This window comes from Perca fluviatilis, chromosome 9, assembly GCF_010015445.1.
Source record: "Perca fluviatilis chromosome 9, GENO_Pfluv_1.0, whole genome shotgun sequence".
Lineage (NCBI taxonomy): Eukaryota > Metazoa > Chordata > Actinopteri > Perciformes > Percidae > Perca > Perca fluviatilis.
Window position 1 is genome coordinate 36300557 of NC_053120.1, and position 17421 is coordinate 36317977.

General features: G+C 40.4%; 1 protein-coding gene across 2 annotated transcripts in view; it reads left to right on the forward strand.

Moving 5' to 3' along the window:
- LOC120565107 overlaps positions 1–17421 on the forward strand; it is a 28837-nt gene that overhangs the window by 2015 nt on the left and 9401 nt on the right. For both annotated transcript variants that reach the window (XM_039810505.1, XM_039810506.1), the window contains exons 2-12: positions 3978–4103; positions 6644–6799; positions 7201–7339; positions 9161–9330; positions 9669–9803; positions 11973–12158; positions 12318–12823; positions 13183–13325; positions 15285–15506; positions 15827–16066; positions 17223–17356. In XM_039810505.1, coding sequence (XP_039666439.1) covers positions 3978–4103; positions 6644–6799; positions 7201–7339; positions 9161–9330; positions 9669–9803; positions 11973–12158; positions 12318–12823; positions 13183–13325; positions 15285–15506; positions 15827–16066; positions 17223–17356 — 2157 coding nt within the window. The remainder of the gene's footprint in view (positions 1–3977; positions 4104–6643; positions 6800–7200; positions 7340–9160; positions 9331–9668; positions 9804–11972; positions 12159–12317; positions 12824–13182; positions 13326–15284; positions 15507–15826; positions 16067–17222; positions 17357–17421) is intronic.

Here is a 17421-nt window from a genome sequence, read left to right on the forward strand (position 1 = left end):
TAATCATGTACTAATTATTATAAGCATTAGTTGCAACTTTATAACAGTTGATTACAAAACAAGTATTAACCCTTGACAAAGTACTATCTACATTTAGAAACTAACTCTTTTAAATTACACTAAACTAATGATAATAATACCGATAATTATCATTTCATTGGTTTTTTTCAACTGTAAGGTATATGAACTATATTTTACCATTTAATAACAATATTATAAAGTGTTACTGAGACTCAAAGGTCATTCATAAATCAATGTTGATAATCAGAGGGGAGCGATGGATTCAGATGGAGATATTTGGTTATATATGTGTTTACGATCCTGATCAACGGCCCTGTCAGCTGTTGTTAGTTTTCACTTTAATAACTGGTACAACAATAACAATCAAGACATATTCTTTTCTTATTTTCTGATTAAGTTTATTTTGAAAGTGTTAAAAAATAAAAAATGATCAATATATAAACATATACATTTCAGTACATGCTAAAAAAAACACATCTTTAAAGATTATTGTAAATGATTCAAAATATGGATTCCCATGTTCAAAAAGGAGTCGGAAGAAGTTAAAAAAAAAACTTTCTGGCCCTACCCTCTTTTTCTACTTTTATACATTAGTTATATACAAACAATTTAATTATTCACTTATTTATACATGTATACTTACACATACATGCATATATACCTACTTACATACTGTATGCATACACAGTCCACTTTTTCAGTTAAAGGCCCACAGATTTGGAATACCATACCATCTGATATCTACTACTCTTATAATGTTACCACACTGTACATAGCTGTCTATATGGTTAATTCAGTATATCCATATTTATTCTGTTTCTCTTATTATATATTCTGTTAATACACTGCATATATCTATATCTATATTATTCTTACTACTAGTATAATGTCACTCCTACTACATTGCACATATCTGTACATGTTGTTCATACATTGTTCATATTACATACCACATTTATTCTGCTCTTACAACACTGTAATATATTTCTTGTCCTGCCTATGCACCAACTATACTTATATATCGCATTGCACTTTTCTGATTTTTTTGCACTTCTGGTTGGACGCAGACTGCATTTCGCTGTCTTTGTGCTTGTACACTGCACAATGACAATAACGTTGAATATAATCTAATATAAAAGCATTAAATGATCAAGTTTAATACTAAGGTAAAACTATGGCTTAAACAGAGGCAAATATGCCTTTTTTTATATGTGACTGTTGGCTTGAATTGTCAGCTTTTATATTTTGTATCGTTGGTCTTTATGCATGTACTTGTGTGACTGCTGCTCCATGTCTGCTTTTATGCATCTGTGACTGCCTATTTGTCTGCTTCAGTTGTTAGTTTGTATGTCTATTTTATAGTGTTTTACCATGTGTGTCATTTCTAAAAGCCTAACCAGGGACACGGACGGCTAGAAGTCCCATATACAGTACATTACATCGGCACTTTACATTGCACTTTAGATGTATGTTTCATCTGTCAGTTATATCAATACGAATAATAACCCATCCAAACACAGTACAGTCAGTACATACATGCTATATTTAATACTATATTATGGTGCTCTGATCTCTGATGGAGGGCTGTGATTTAATATATATATATATATATATATAAATTATATATATATATATATATATATATATATATATATATATATATATATAAATTAGTGACTTTTGTCTCTAAAGCAGGGGTCTTCAACGTTTTATAGTCCAGGGTCCCCTTAGCTGAAATAGAGACCGAGTAGGGACCCTCTACTGCATACAGATATTGTATACAATTGAGTTGCATATTAAACTGGGCAAAATAGATGAAAATAAATGGTTATTATATATACATCATGTTTTAACATTTAACATACCTTACATGTACATTCATGATTGAATGCACTTAATGGAAGTTGCTTTGGATAAAAGCGTCAGCTAAATGTTATGTAATGTAATGTAATGTAATACATGTGGAAGGCACAGTTGATCCTTAAGCTTAACTGTATAGCTACCATAGTGGCTATCTTACCTATAGTATGCTTATCTTCAATGTGTAAATGTCTGTTTTGTTTTTTTCACAAATAGGCCAGTTTATCTTTGCTATTAATATGTTGGATTCATATTAATGTATATTTTCAGACATAATATTTGATAAAAAAAATAATAATTCTAAAAGATGTATTTTAACACAATGTGGCGGCCCCCTGCACTAACTCTGAGAACCCCCTAGGGCTCAAGGATCCCCTGTTGAAGATCCCTGCTCTAAAGCATGGCAAAGAAGACAAGAAGCTTCATTTGTTTAATTTTTTTTGCTATTCTGGTATCTGGTCCTTTCTTTGGGCATACCTTTTTTTTCACAGTAATAAAATTTGTCATTCATTAATTTATTCATATATGATAAATAATCTTTAGTCTGCTGGTTCTGTTTGTGTTTTAGAGCCGGACCTGTTCTGGAAACAATGTAAACCAAATATTTATTTACAGTATATAGCACATTTCACAAAACTCAATGTGCTTCTAAAAAGAAAAGGAAAAAAGTCAAACCTGACAAAAACAGACAAGACTATTATTATAAGACTATATTATCAAATAATAATACTCATTCTGAAATGAAGTTTTACGCAAGGTGTTTCTAATATGTATTTTTCTTCCCCTTTCAATTATTTACGATTGTTAATAGCTTTTGTGTGCTTGTTTTGGGCATCGCTGTGCATCATGGTGTGTGTGTGTCAATTACTTTCTATAATTTCTAACATTAGGGATTACACAGTTGAACTAGCAGTCAGAATCTATATGAAATTAAGCAGCATCCTGCAGTTGTATTCTATTACAATTAAAATGATTGTTAAGTCATAACCAGCCACAAATCCATGCAGAAATCTAAAAACAATGATGAGAAGAACAAATACTATTTTCATTGTAAAATCATGTGATTAATTACAGGGAAATTAATCATTTCATAGTGTTGTGCCTTCTTTATTACGGATATTTCTGAACCCATTCCACAGCTGTGACTGCATTTGTGGCTCTGTTCTGTTCCTGAGTGATCCTTCATGCTATTATTTACTCCTGGGATTTCCCTCCTGCCAACATGTCTGCTGTGAAAAAGACAGTCGTTTACCCACCCTCCAAAATAAATCACATTACACCTTTCATCAATTTTTATATGTACATAACTTCTATTTCGTATCAGATTCGGAAAACATCTTCAGGGCTCAAGTTACCTTATTGTTTCTGCATTACACTTTATAGTTGTTAGTTCCTCTTTAAATCTAGGTAGGTGTGTGTGACTCTGCAAAAGATTTCAACCGACTCTCTTCTGAAATATCTGTAATAAAGTAGGCACAACGCTGTTGTAGTGGAGGAAAAACAGACATAATTTCTTCCTGAAAAGAAACTGAAAGTCATGAGATGGAGAGGATGGAAGATACGAAATGATTTTTCTTCACATTTAATCATCAATGATCAAGTGAATCATCCTTTTATTATAAAGATTGCATATGAGGATTTAACTTTTTGGTGCAGTTGAGTTTTTTTTCTGGTGAGGTCAGCAGGGGTGACCATCAGCGTGGAAGATACAACGTTTTCCTTTGGGGACATCATTTAAAGTTGTAAAAAAAAAAAGGTAAAAACTTGCCATGTGTTGCAGAAAATCTCAATTATATGGTATCGTGACATAAGTTCCTTAATAATATCCAGCCACCCCGTCCTGGCAAAGAGACATAGTTTTCTCAGTGTGAACCGGTGCTGAATGCCAAACATTATTCACATTCAGTGATCCGTGCTCTCGTCAGGAACTGGACCACACCTTAGCTCACCTGAGCTCTCACACTTTCACACTACTAGTTTCCCTCATTTCAGGAGGGAAGGCCAGCATTTGCTTTCTGAAGTAGACAGAGTGCATCCAACGCTGCACACTGTTCCCTGCAGTCTCCATTAAAAAGTGCTCCGCCGTCTGATTTCAGGTGCTCAGCGCTGAGGCAAGAGACCAGAGGCCAACGGCACTGAGGAGGACGAAGAGGGAGTGGATCCTTCCTCCTGCTAAGCTGATGGAGAACACAGACTACACCAACAGGGAGTTCATTGCCAAGGTCATTAGGCTTCTGCTTAATAAAATCTTATTTCCCACAGTTAGCGTATGTTGGCATCACGATGTGTGGAGTAACCTGCTAAAGTGCCTGGATGGATGAGCTTCACAAGAAGAAAACGAGGAACAAAGAAGTGGTTTCTGTCGCGTCATTGGCTGGTTTGCTAAAAACCCTGCAGTGAATAAATCCCTTTCAACTTGTTTTTTCAGTCCTCGGCTGGGCTAAAGACTGATATATAAGATTGATATATACTCATCACCATAGAAGTGTTGTTATAACGTGAAAGTGCCAAACAAAACTCCTTTCAGACTGTTAAGAACAGGCTTTAACAAGTTCTTTTTTCACCTGCCTGGGGTGGGGGTGGGGTAGAGCTGAACACAGTGTACCATGAATGTCCGTTTTGAGTGAAGGATTGTGTGAGACATTTCAAATGTCAGAGTTAAGAGGCCCCCTACGCAGGAGCATGTTATTAACATCTCTTACTAGAGGGCACCCCCTAAACCAAGACCAAGTCCACACCAAGACCAGTGTATCGAGACCAAGACCAAACTAAAGCGAGTCCCACACTGCATGACACGATAGCATGTGGAAAATGCTAACCATATGCACTCCTTAAATTGATCTGAAAGATCCACAATAACAAAACCAAAAACACCCACAGAAAACGAATTAAGATTCTTCTTCATTCACCTCTTTCGTTGCCATAAGTGCATCTTGAGAAATGCCTCAATAAAATAATGAAAAAGGATTGCAAAGGTGAATCTTATGTGTATGGATTTCCCCTTTGTTTCTACGAGAAAACGAATACAAACACTAAGGGGATGAAATCAACTTAACCATCTTTATTCAACACTACTTTTCAAAGTTGTACCATCCACTAACAAATTTCAAATTAGAAATGAGTCACGTTATTGCTTGCATTTGAAGCAGGACGGTTTACATCAAATCATAGTTATTATGTTAACACATAAATCCGACAATGCACAGGCAATTTAGTGATAGCCCTGCAGTTGTGGTCTTGAAATAAAATCCAGAGTCCTCTTTATCTAATACCGAGACAAGGCTGAGTAAAAGTGCAATCCATTCCGAGACCGAACCCTTCAAATAGTGGTCTTGAGACCGATCTTGAGTACTACAACACTGCTGGAGAGTCAAAGAGATTTTGTATAATATTCGTGGAGACTAAGTGTCAGTGTGCTGTGGCAGATCTTCCTTTCAGGTGCAGTTTTCAACTAACAGCAGCATTCTAAATTCCAGGGAACCAGGCCAATCTGCAAGCTCTGGTTTTTCTCGCTCTGGCAGGTGAATCTGGTTCTCCTCCACTTTGGACAGATCTGCCGGCCAATCACAACCGTTCATCTTATCTGGGGAGTTTTTGAGACGATGACTATTAGGAGTGTGGTTGACGCAATTTCCAAAACAATATGAATGGCTGCACCTAATATGGAACTTTCTGTTGTAGCCTGACATCACCAGACCAAATCTCAAATAGAGCTGCAACGATTAATCGATTAATTGTCAACTTTTAAATTAATCGCCAACTATTTTGATAATCGATTAGTCGGTTTGAGTCATGTTTTTTAAGACAAAAGTAAAAATTCTTTGATTCCAGCTTGTTAAATGTGAATATTGTTCTAGTTTCTTCTCTCCTCTGTGACAGTAAACTGAATATCTTTGAGTTGTGGACAAAACAAGACATTTGAGGACGTCATCTTGGGCTTTTGGGAAAAACCACATTTTTCACCATTTTCTGACATTTTATAGCCCAAACAACTAATCAATTAATCGAGAAAATAATCAACAGATTAATCGACTATGAAAATAATCGTTAGTTGCAGCCCTAATCTCAAATGAAACTTGGCTTGTAGATTTGTCTGGTTCCCAGGCAAAGTGAAAACAACTTTTATCTGATGGCAAAACAGTTTCTGTTTCTGTCGCTCTGCGCCACGTCACGTTTCATTGCTCTGATTGGTTGTAGGTCGATCCAATTGCATCCAATGGCATTTTGGTCTATGCCTGTTGCACTTGGCCCTTGGCATTCGAAAATGGACTGAGAGGTTCTAGACTAACCTGCATTTACAATTTGGTCTGGTGATGTCAGGTAAGCATTCTACAGTAAGGGCTAAAACTATTGCTCGCAGCAGCGTGGCTGGGTGAGGGGACCAGGAGGGCCTTTTACATATGTGCCCTGGGCCCCATTATCTTATCTGTTTCTGAATATACGTGGGGCAATGTTTCACCTTAATGTTATAAGTCGAGATGTCCCATCCAGCTAGCTGAGGAGACTGATACCAGCCTCCTGTCTCGGACATGGTGGCATGATTTCTTCCTGAATGGAGTAATGAAAGATTCTTAATGTGGTGGAGCTCTGGTTTACAGCTCTGGTTGGCGTCTGCTCCAAAGAAATGGCTCAAGATGTTCTCATGGTGCCATTCAACAGTAGCCATCACATATCAAAACGTGTTGTAATTTAGCCCTAAAATAGCCACAATCATGACAGTGTTTACAAGTCTCTGAATTCTCTGTGTGTGATGTGTTAACAGATTCGCTCTGATAAAGAAACAAATCTGGATGTGAAGTATTATCTCTCCGGATCAGGAGCTGACAGGCCACCCTATAACCTATTTGTGGTGGACCATACCACTGGGTTTGTACGCGTCACTGCTAAGCTGGACCGGGAGAAAACTCCATTCTTCAATGTAAGTCTTTAAATAGATAAGTCCCAGGCCTTTGACTGTACTGTATGGACTGAAACTGTTGCAGATGAGTTGGAGCTTGGGACACTCAGCAGTTTTCTTCAGTCACAAGGCTTTAACGAACGTCGTTAAGCTTCCCCTCACACGTTTTTATCCTCAAGACAAAATGTTGTTTCTGAGTGACGTTTCAGCTCCCAAGTGTGTCAGATTGCTGTCTACGTTTTGTGACGGTAATTTGTAAATGTGTAGATTCAATCTCTGCTGACGAAGCTACAAGCCAATGTGATTAGCATGTAAAGCTAGCATGTTAAATTAAGTTTTAACAAGGCAGCAAAGGCGTGCAGAAATGCCAAACCATGTGAAAACCGTCAAGCCTTTCCCATCTCTTCATGTAATTGATGCAGCTATCCGGGAGGGCTGTGTTCAATGATGGAACACCAGCAGAGGAGGACATCCCACTGAATGTCGAAGTCCTGGACATGAACGACAACACTCCTTATTTTGAGCTGCATAATGGCAATGTCAGTGAGGCAAGCAAAAAAGGTACGCTCCAACTTTAAACGCTTATTTCTCCTTCAGCCTGCTCCTGCGGTCCCGCGGTAGCAGGAACTACCACAGAGGCAGTTTTGAGTACTTTGCCAGGTTTTTATATGTCTGCGCACAGATTTTGTCATCGCGATAGAGCCACAGCCATGCAAGATGCAGTCATGAAACTTTACAGGTGTGTAGTTACGATGACAATGAAGGCTGAGTTTAAAGATGGGTGTGGTCCGAGGATGTAGGAAGTGCCATTGGAAGATTTGGCGTTGTTGCTGGTGTGATTTCATCATAATAATGTTGTAATGAAGGTCAGCATTTGTTGTTCAAACTGTTTTAAAGTAGCCCAGGTTTGTTTATTTTTACAAGATATGATAAAAACCTTTATTAATCTCCGCAGGGAAATTCAGGTGTCAAAGCAGCAACAGCAAAGACAATGAAACAAAGGAGAGGTACAGGCAAGAGTCGCAGTATAGAACTAAACCAGGAAGAACCGCTGGCTCTGCCTCTTCCGAGACAGGGCCTGGTTGTTCTCCAGTTAATTGTTCATGTGTTCTCCCAGGAATTGCACCACCAGCTCCTTGGTGGAGGCATAGGCGCCGATTTATGTTTTCCTCCGTGGGTGCTTACGGGTGCACGCCCTTTAAAAAACAAAAGTAGTCGAAATTTTTTTGCATTTCAGAACCTTAGGAAATGGACAGAAGCCGACATGAACACACACGCCTATTAACTCAATAATAAAGCTGTAAAGTAGGCTACCTTTCAACTCAGGACAGCGCCACTTCTCACAAATACAGATAGGATTGGAGATGAAAAGTTTAACTGACACTTAACCGCGGTCAGCTTCGTGGGAAATTAAGAAGCAGTGCCACCTGTCTAGTAGCCTAGGGTTCTGACAGGGTACTGGTGGAACTCTCTGCACTGGTGGTGGATGTCGTCGATGCACTTGCATCATTAGGTTTTGCTTTTTTCATAACAAATCTGTCCATTTTAGTCTCACTCTGATCACCTAAAGCACATGCACGCACTGTATAGTGAGGGGATGGAGTGGGGGGGGTCACTAAAGAGGCGTTTTCATCCGAGAGACGCTGTGATTGGTGGATTGGATATGGAGCAGGGGACTGACAGCGACATAACCAATCACACTATGACAGACGCGCCACTTAGCACCAACTGCAAAGTTTGATTTTAAATGAATGTACTCTACTGGCAGTCGGGTACACGTGGGTGCGCCTATGGGTGGAGGTGGTTGTTGTGACACCATCCTTTCCAACATGGCTCTGGACTTCACGTTGTCGTTCATGATGACATGATGCTGCAGACAATGTCTCAGTCACAATGCCGCCACTGGATGGTGTTGGAGGAAGTAGCTGGAGAAGTCAAACAGCATGTGTGTAGGCTCAGTGGATTATGTTGATGATGACGTCCTCCACACCAATGTTTGCTGGTATGCAAACTGCAGGGGGTCCAGGGAGTCACTCACCAGGGGTTGAGGTGCTGAAAGACCAGACAAGAAGAACCTCAACCCTAATGTCTGTCCAATAGAAATAAAAATGGCCTGTCCTCTCCTGAAAAGAAACCTATTTTTGGACTCAGTAGTAAACCAGGGAGTAGCATGATGATGTGAGTGGGATATGATAAGGGTTGGTAGTCGATGGTTATGTTTGTAATCTAATTCAAAGTCATTTGAGATTCATGTTTCACACAACATTTTCATGAATGCTGTCTTATTAAATCTAAACACAGTCTGGATACAGTGTATGTGTGAACAGTATAAATGTGATGGATTCTACAGAAATGGTCTTGTATTGTTGGGATCCACTGCAGGGACCTTAATTATGCAGATCCAGGGGAAAGATGATGACGAAGCTGGAACAGATAATTCAAAGATCTCCTACTCCATCGCCAGCCAGGAGCCACGGGGCACAGGTCACATGTTCACTATAGACAAACAGACAGGCAAAGTGTACGTCAAGGAGGCCACCCTGGACAGAGAGGTGAGGCGACTGCTCACTGCACGCAAAACACATGAAAACCTGTAAAAGGATAGTCAACCCTTTCTCTTGAGTTATGATCTCCTTTGTCCTCCTGCAGTTCACAATCAATGATCACCTAATCAAATCACACTTTTACAAGTGGAATTGTGGCACGATGAGAAAACTTTAGTTGGAACAAAATGTTCTCTGAAATGTAACATCAAGGTGGATTCTAAAAAAAATTTCAGCAGCAGCATTTTTCTGAGCTACTTTCTCACGCTGTAAAGACACGTTTGGCTGCACAGTGTGATCACATTTCATCCTGTAACAGAAGCATGCGTCTGTTTTTCCTCCGACAGACTTGTGACTTCTACAAACTGGTTGTACATGGGAGTGATCTGGGAGGGGCACCAGGGGGGCGAACTGGGACAGGAACTGTGGAGATCAGAGTCCTGGACATCAATGATAACATCCCCACTCTGGAAAAATCTGAGGTGAGGAATATGGCATATATTATATATATATATATAATATATATATATATATATATATATATATATATATTTTTTTTTTTTTTTTTTTCATTTCCTCTGGTTAGTTTCTACCTTTTGACCAGGTGGAACTTTACTAACATTAACAATGGTTATCAATAATGGGTCCTGGAAATGGAAGACACTTTTGACCAGGGGGAATCAAAGGAAAAAGCTATCAACAGACTTTATGATAGAATAAATAGAATAAAATAGTCAAACAGCTTGATCCTATCTACAGTATGGAACTTCTTTAACAAAAAGCTACACTTTTTCACGTCAATGACACAATAGAAAAGAGCAATGTAACATGAATATTTGGTACATTGTAACACATACGCACCTACTGATCATGATCCCTCTTTATTTGATTTCAGTTACACTAATTAAGTTAGTAATTAAATATGGCTTGAGGACTAAATGCACTTCCATAAGGTTGGAGGACTTACAAGAGACAGACAGGTCTGTGCAGCAGAGGTTTAAATATCCTGACTTTTAGTCCCCAGTGTAGGAGCCACATTTTCTAAGTTGTTTATGGTCTCATTTATATTATTTATTGATTATTATATTGTGCACTTATATTGTAGATGGTGGGCGTTTTCATCGCGGTTTGAGCGGAAGTGATAACATATTTGTTTGCTTCACCTGTTCACCTGGGTTTTTTGGGCTTTGACAGAGAGGTGGTGAGACTGGGAGCGAACGCACTTATTTCGACTCACAAAGTATCTTTACATCTGGTAACTGCAGTGCTAGTTGTCTTTTACGTGTGGAGGATTAAATCATTGCAATACAATCTCGAGCGCATCACATTGTGCTTATGCATCTCTCAGTGTTTAGTTCCTCACGGCAGCACTTTGTTGGACTGCTTACAGCCGCAATACCCAGTATCGTTTAATGTCCAAAAGCACTTAATACCACATTTCCCATAATGCAACTTAAAAGCATCATTTGTTAGCGCCTCCCTGCGTGGTAAAGGCCCACATCAGACCATACTATATCAGGCTCAAATGTGCCTGATGACATCATCAGGGTTATGTATATTTTTCACAGCGGTGATGACCAATAAATTATCTTGGTGTGTAAAATGGGTGGAGTACCCCTTTAAACAGGAAGGGCCCTATTTTAATCGCCTGAGTGCATCGAAAAGCACAAAGTGTTGGATCCTGGGCGCAGGGACTGTGTGGGCGTCTCCACCATCTCGCTGAAGGTGGGGGTATAGACCAGAGGGTGTGGTGATTAATAATTACTCTCTCAGCCAGTCACATCATTGGTGTCATTGCCATGAAACAGCTTAGCCAATCACTGACCCATGACGACAACAGCTCAACAAATGAAAAGACGCTTTCTCAGGGAAAGCATTGAAGCGGCTTGTCCTACCTTTTGTCTCATGTCTCCAGCCTGAGAGGAGACGGAGACAGACGCACACTCCAGTTAAAAAAAAACAACCAATTTCCTTACGGTGTCCTAAAGATTACTAAAAGACAGCAATAAGCTTCGCAGTAGAAACCGCTGTGTGAGAATCAGTATAGATGTGAGTTCAAATCCTCAATGCAATTCTACGAAATAAAGCTTTCTAACAACTTTCTTCTTCCTTTCTTAACTCTTCCCTTTGACCAACACGTTCTTTGTCTAACTGAAAGTTTGCTTGGCAAATGGATCAGTCATAGTCAAGAAAGTGTTTGCTTACATCCTCCTCTCTTATCTAAGCCTCAATTCCGTTTATTAGGGGTTCAGTATCCAGAATCTGCATCTACAGAGTAGTCCAGCCAGCAGTGGGCGAAAATGCACATATCAAAACCAATAAACCAAAATGAAATGCTTTTATTCAAGATACAACTTATATTTTAATTTATGTGTTTTCCTCTAGTGTATGTGTTTTTCCTGACTTGATGTAGAATCAAGAACCTGTCAGCATGAAATGAACTAAAAGAATAATAGCTCCATGTGCTGCTTCAGATATTTGAGAATGAAAGTTAATAAGTAGTCCTGGCCCATGGCCTTTGACGTCTTCAGGGTGGATGTTTTTTTTCTGGTGTTCACTGACAGCTAATGTTGTGTCTGTTCCCAGTGTTCATGAGTTTTGTGTACAGAAAAGAATAAAACTGTAAGACTTCATGTTTTTTCTGTTTGCAGTACAATGGCAAAGTGGATGAAAATGTCGCCGATGTAGTTGTGATGAGAATCAAAGCTCTGGACAATGACCTTGTGCACACAGACAACTGGGTGACTGTCTTCGAGATCGCCCAAGGAAATGAGAATAATCTCTTCTCCATTGAGACAGACAGAGAAACCAATGAGGGCATCCTTAAGCTGATCAAGGTATGTACTGTATGTGACTTTAAATACTGTGGTATTTTGATTATTATTATTTTTGACTTACTGTATCTAGTGTTGGGTGGCTCCCTAACATGTGCTTGCTGCTCTATCTCTTATTGTCCTCTCTCTCAACCTTTTTTATGCTCCATCCCGACCAAACAGGCTGTGGATTTTGAAGAAGTCAAGAATCTTGAGCTCGGCCTGGTCATTACGAATGTAGCTCCTTTTGTGGAGGGGGAGGCTGTACGGATGGATGTGGACGTTCAGGTTGGAGAGGGTGGTGGTCCTTTGGCTCCCGGAGCCAGTGGCGCAAGTGGAGCTTCTGCCGGAGCTGGTGGAGGTGCAGGGGTAGGCCTGGGAGCAGACCTGGGGATGGATGCAGGTGTGGATGTAGGTGTTGGCGTGGGCCTAGATGCTGATCTTGAAGGAGGACTTAAGCCTGGAGTGGGTGTTGGACTTAAGCCAGGTGTCAAACCAGGAACAAAGCCTCCGGCAAAAACCTATCCCATCAAGATAGCAGTGAATAATGTGCCAGAGGGTCCTGCTTTCATCCCTGACACCAAGAAGGTTCCTGTATCAGAGGATCCAAAGGAAGCACCCAAGGATGGTGTGATCACAGTGTTCGCTGCTGTCGATCCAGACACCGGAAAAGCAGCTGAAGATGTCAGGTTAGTCAAGCTGCAGTTAACAGAGCAGAAGAGTGTACAGCCAAGCCAGCAGACCTGTCAGAATGTACTTAGGCACTGACGTTTGTAATGTTTACCATGTTCACCATCTTAGTTTAGCATGTTTTACACCAAAGTATTGGACTGATTAGCATTTTGCCCTGATGATGATGATGTCCTAATAGTTTTCAAGGTATTTAACTCAAAGCCAAAAGCTCATTGTGGCGCTGTATGACAAGTGAGGGGATCAGAAACAAAGTGATTACGTGTTTTCCCCCCAAACGTTGAACTTTTGGCTAAACAGTTTACTGTTGTGAATTATTACATTTCTGTGAATTTTTTTCTGTGTGTGTGTGCTCCAGTTATGCCAAAGCCTATGATCCAGGTAACTGGTTTACCATTGATAAAGAAACAGCTGAGATTAAACTCATCAAGGTACCGGATAGAGAGTCGCCATTCTTGGTGAATGGTACCTACATTGCCAAGATCCTGGCCATAACCAAAGGTAATCCCATTTGTCCTTTATATTCCTGTAAAATGATTGTCAACATGAAAACGTAAGGGCTCTCAAGTGTCACGCATTGAGCTCATTTTGGTCTCTTGTCACACACTCCCGCCACACATTGTATTTCTCACGCAGATTTTTTTAAAAGATTATTTTTTGGGCATTTTAGGCCTTTAATGTGATAGGACAGATGAATACATGAAAGGGGAGAGAGAGGGGGGAATGACATGCAGTAAAGGGCCGTAGGTCAGAGTCTAACCCAGGCCTGCTGCGTCGAGGAGTACACCTCTATATGTGGGTGCCCGCTCTACCAACTGAGCTATCTGGGCGCCCGGAAAAACTATTTTTAATATATTCAATATGCAGTAGCGCCCCAAAATTTCTCTGCCCGCGCCGCTCTCACTATGGAACCGGCAGGAATCAAGCGTGTCTCCCCTGGAGTTCTAAGTCGAGCCTGCCACTTATCAGCCGATCAAAAAAAAAGAAAAGGGGCTACACAATAGCCAATCAGAAAATAGCACTATTGTATCTGGGTTAGATTTAATGCAATAACCAATTAAAAAAAAAAGCGTATCCTGGAATTGTTCACGTGATTCTGCTACAACATCAAAAAGGCAACAAACGCTTACAATAAACAACACCAGTCATAATCTCTTGAGGGGGGGGGGGGCAGGGGATGTCACTCTTGCCTATTTTCAAAACTTGAGAGCCCTAAAGCTTATTTCTGTCCAAACAGGCTCTGCCTTCCCTGCTTAACATAATTCATCGCCTCTACGTTTATGAGTTCAGTGAGCAGCTCATAAACGCAGTTGCTGGAGGTGATTTACAATATAAAGCACACAGATCTTTGACAGAACCTGCCAAACCACGTTGGGGCTCAAGGTGTGTCAGTCATAGAATGAAGAAGCCCAGAGGCGAAATAACATACAGTACATCCACTGTCAGTTTTAATAAACCTCTTAAAAAACCTGACATCGTTACAAAAACACTTTTTAAAATGGTGATTATTCAGATGTGACAGTGTTGTCAGAAAACAGTGTACTGAGCAGGTAGTTTCGGCAGACTTAAATCTCCAAGACTTATGTTTGAGTCATTGATTTTGTGTAAAGCTACAGCAGGAAACAGCAGCCTGTTGCAGCAGCTGTGTGTACAGTAAGTTCTCTCTTAGGAAAAGAGTGTAAAGTCTACACTAACCCATACGTTGAAACCAGCTAGTTTGATACTAAAGTTGTGTTGATGTTTGGTTGCACCACAGAGACGTAAGGTTCATCTTAGTTACAGTGCGGTTAGTCCAAAGTGAAATCGGGTGGTGAAACGTCAAACTAACCTTGGGGTAATATAATATAACTTACTGTACAAGGTTATTGTTGGGCGGATGAAATTGTAATGTTATAACAAACATAATGATAGCTATTCTAATTAGAAATGAGCTGTTAATTTGAAGGTTATCTAACCTGCCAGCAGGTCGGGAATCCTCTGTATCTCCGAGAGAGAACACATTGCTGATGCAAATCAGCCGGTCACTCCTCCTTATCCTCCATGTTATCCCACCTGTCAAAAGGATGCCGCCATGACAACCGCTTTTTAACACCTTCTGAGGGCGAGCTGTAAGATTTAGGTTGTAACTTATGCCTACGTCAGAACTATTTCAGCAGGTGCAACCAACATGTTAGTAGCACGTAAACTCTGACCTAAGTTAGAACTTACGTTCAAACTAGTCTACGTTTGAACTTCCACACAGCTGGAACACCTGAGTGCAGCTATTACTATGACCTGACCTGTACCCTACACAGCAGATCAGATGATAGTGTAGATGCAGATTGGAAATGGGCGGGGAAGAGAGAGAGGGGTTTGACATGTAACGAACCGGGGACATTGCGGTTATATGTCACTAACCTTTGGGCTACAGGTGTGCCAGTCTGTCTGCTGTTTGACTCACTGAACTGTTGTCATCCTCAGACCTGCCACCAAAGACAGCAACGGGAACAATAGCCATTCAAGTGCTCGACCACAATGACCACTGTCCCACCCTGACCACCACCCGCAGCACTCTGTGCTCTGATGTCAAAACTGTTAATGTCACTGGCTTTGATGAGGATGTGAGTCCCAACGCAGCTCCATTTACATTCAGAATCATACCTGAAGGGACACGAGGCAAATGGGATGTAGAAGTCATCAATGGTAAGAAAATGTGCTATGTGGTTCGGGTCAGAAGACAAAAACAGATACAAACTGCTTTCTTTCCTCTTGCAGTAGTAATCGTTTTGATCATTTTCTTTTTAGCAAACGCTTCTCACAGTAAAAATGCCTGTAATGAATATTATTCAGTAAAGTGCTAAACAAAAACTCAAGTAAGAGACATTTTTAAATTCAGATCTTCAAATTCAGATACATCTTTTCATAAGTACAAGGATGTTCAACCCTTAAATCAGAGTCTAAGATTTGGTAATAATGATAACACAGAGTGAGTTTGACAGCCCTCTATGCTTTGTTTTCTCTAGAGACGAGTGCTGCTCTTCACTCTCACGAAGCGCTGTGGCCCGGCTCATACCAGCTGCAGGTGGAGGTGGTGGACGCTAAGGGTCTGTCTTGCCCGGACAAGGAAATTTTTACTGTGGATATTTGTACCTGTGTGGACACAGGGGACTGCATGGTAAAGGCCGCCAGACTAGGAAGTACTTCCTCTAAGCTCTCTGCCTCAGCTATCGGCCTGATGCTAGCGGCAATGTGCTTACTGCTGTGTGAGTGGAGCTTCAACAAACACCCTAGCACATATTACTACCGCATCATAAAGACAAATACTCAAAGATTTTACAATTTTTTTTTAACTGATTAATTTCTGAGTGTAGCCACTGACCTCCTCAAACGTTGCTGAAGGTATATCTTGTAAATTACTTAGACGTCTTTGCATTCGGCAAGCAAACACAGGCTGAATACTTTTCCAGAATAAATATTCATGACACTTTTAATTGAATTTGTATAGCATTATTCCATTTTCTGCATACTGTTTGAGTGTATTGCTAGTTTTTAGAAAACTCGAGTGAAGATAATGACCTCTTCTGAAGAATCCATCATGTTTTTTTAATCCTCCGTGTCCTCCTTGGCTACTAGCAACCATATACTGTATAATATTGATGGACAGCGCATGTGTGACGTCACCCATTGGTTTGTGGAGCTCTGCTATGAGTCGTCGAGTTTGCCGTTACGGGTGCAGCCATCCTGGTTGCGGATGTGATGATTTTAGACGAGAAGGAAGAGTGACGGAGGAGCCACGTTACGATACACACTCTCACTGGCAGTCACGTCATAGCCACGCCCTAAAACACCCCCCACTTTATCGCCGATTTTAAAATCTGCGGTAATAAATCAAGTAAGAAGTGGGTCACTTTCTCATAGTCTTCTACAGAAACCGAACTGCTTTTGCAACAGCACGTGACGCCCCCTGCTGGAATTCAGATAGAATGCAGGTTTAAGGCACTTCCGCATTTGCAGCACTTCATCGAACAGGATGCTTTGTCCATTAATATTATACAGCCTATGCTAGCAACGGAAGACTTGAAACTTGTATCAGAAGACTTGTATCATGTGGACGCGGCAACAGTTTTGTTGGCATTACTTAGAATTGCTCATGGGGGCGACAGAAACTATTTACTGTAGCTTTAAGTCACCACCTGTCTGACATAACATACATTTGACAACAGAAGATTCTCAAAGGTTGGATTTATTCTCGTCACTGTCGGTTAAAATTTCATCAAATTTCAAATATTTAATATTTCGTTTTTGCTTTTGTATAGACTGAAATTAGAAATTCTTGACACAAGAGGTAAAAAGCCCCTTTGAGCTCGACTTAAATTCACTTTACATTGTGAAGTATGTATGTTGTGCTTCTCTCTGCAGTCATCCTTCTTCTCCTGCTGTTCTGTCAGTGCGGAGGAGCAGACACCATCTTTCCTGACCGATTTAGTGATCTGCCATTTGACGCCAAAGAACACCTCATGTCCTACCACACTGAAGGCAGAGGCGAGGATAAGGTTGGCAGCCATTCTCACCAATACACAGAATCAGACATAATGGTAGTGAAAATTAACGTTTGTGT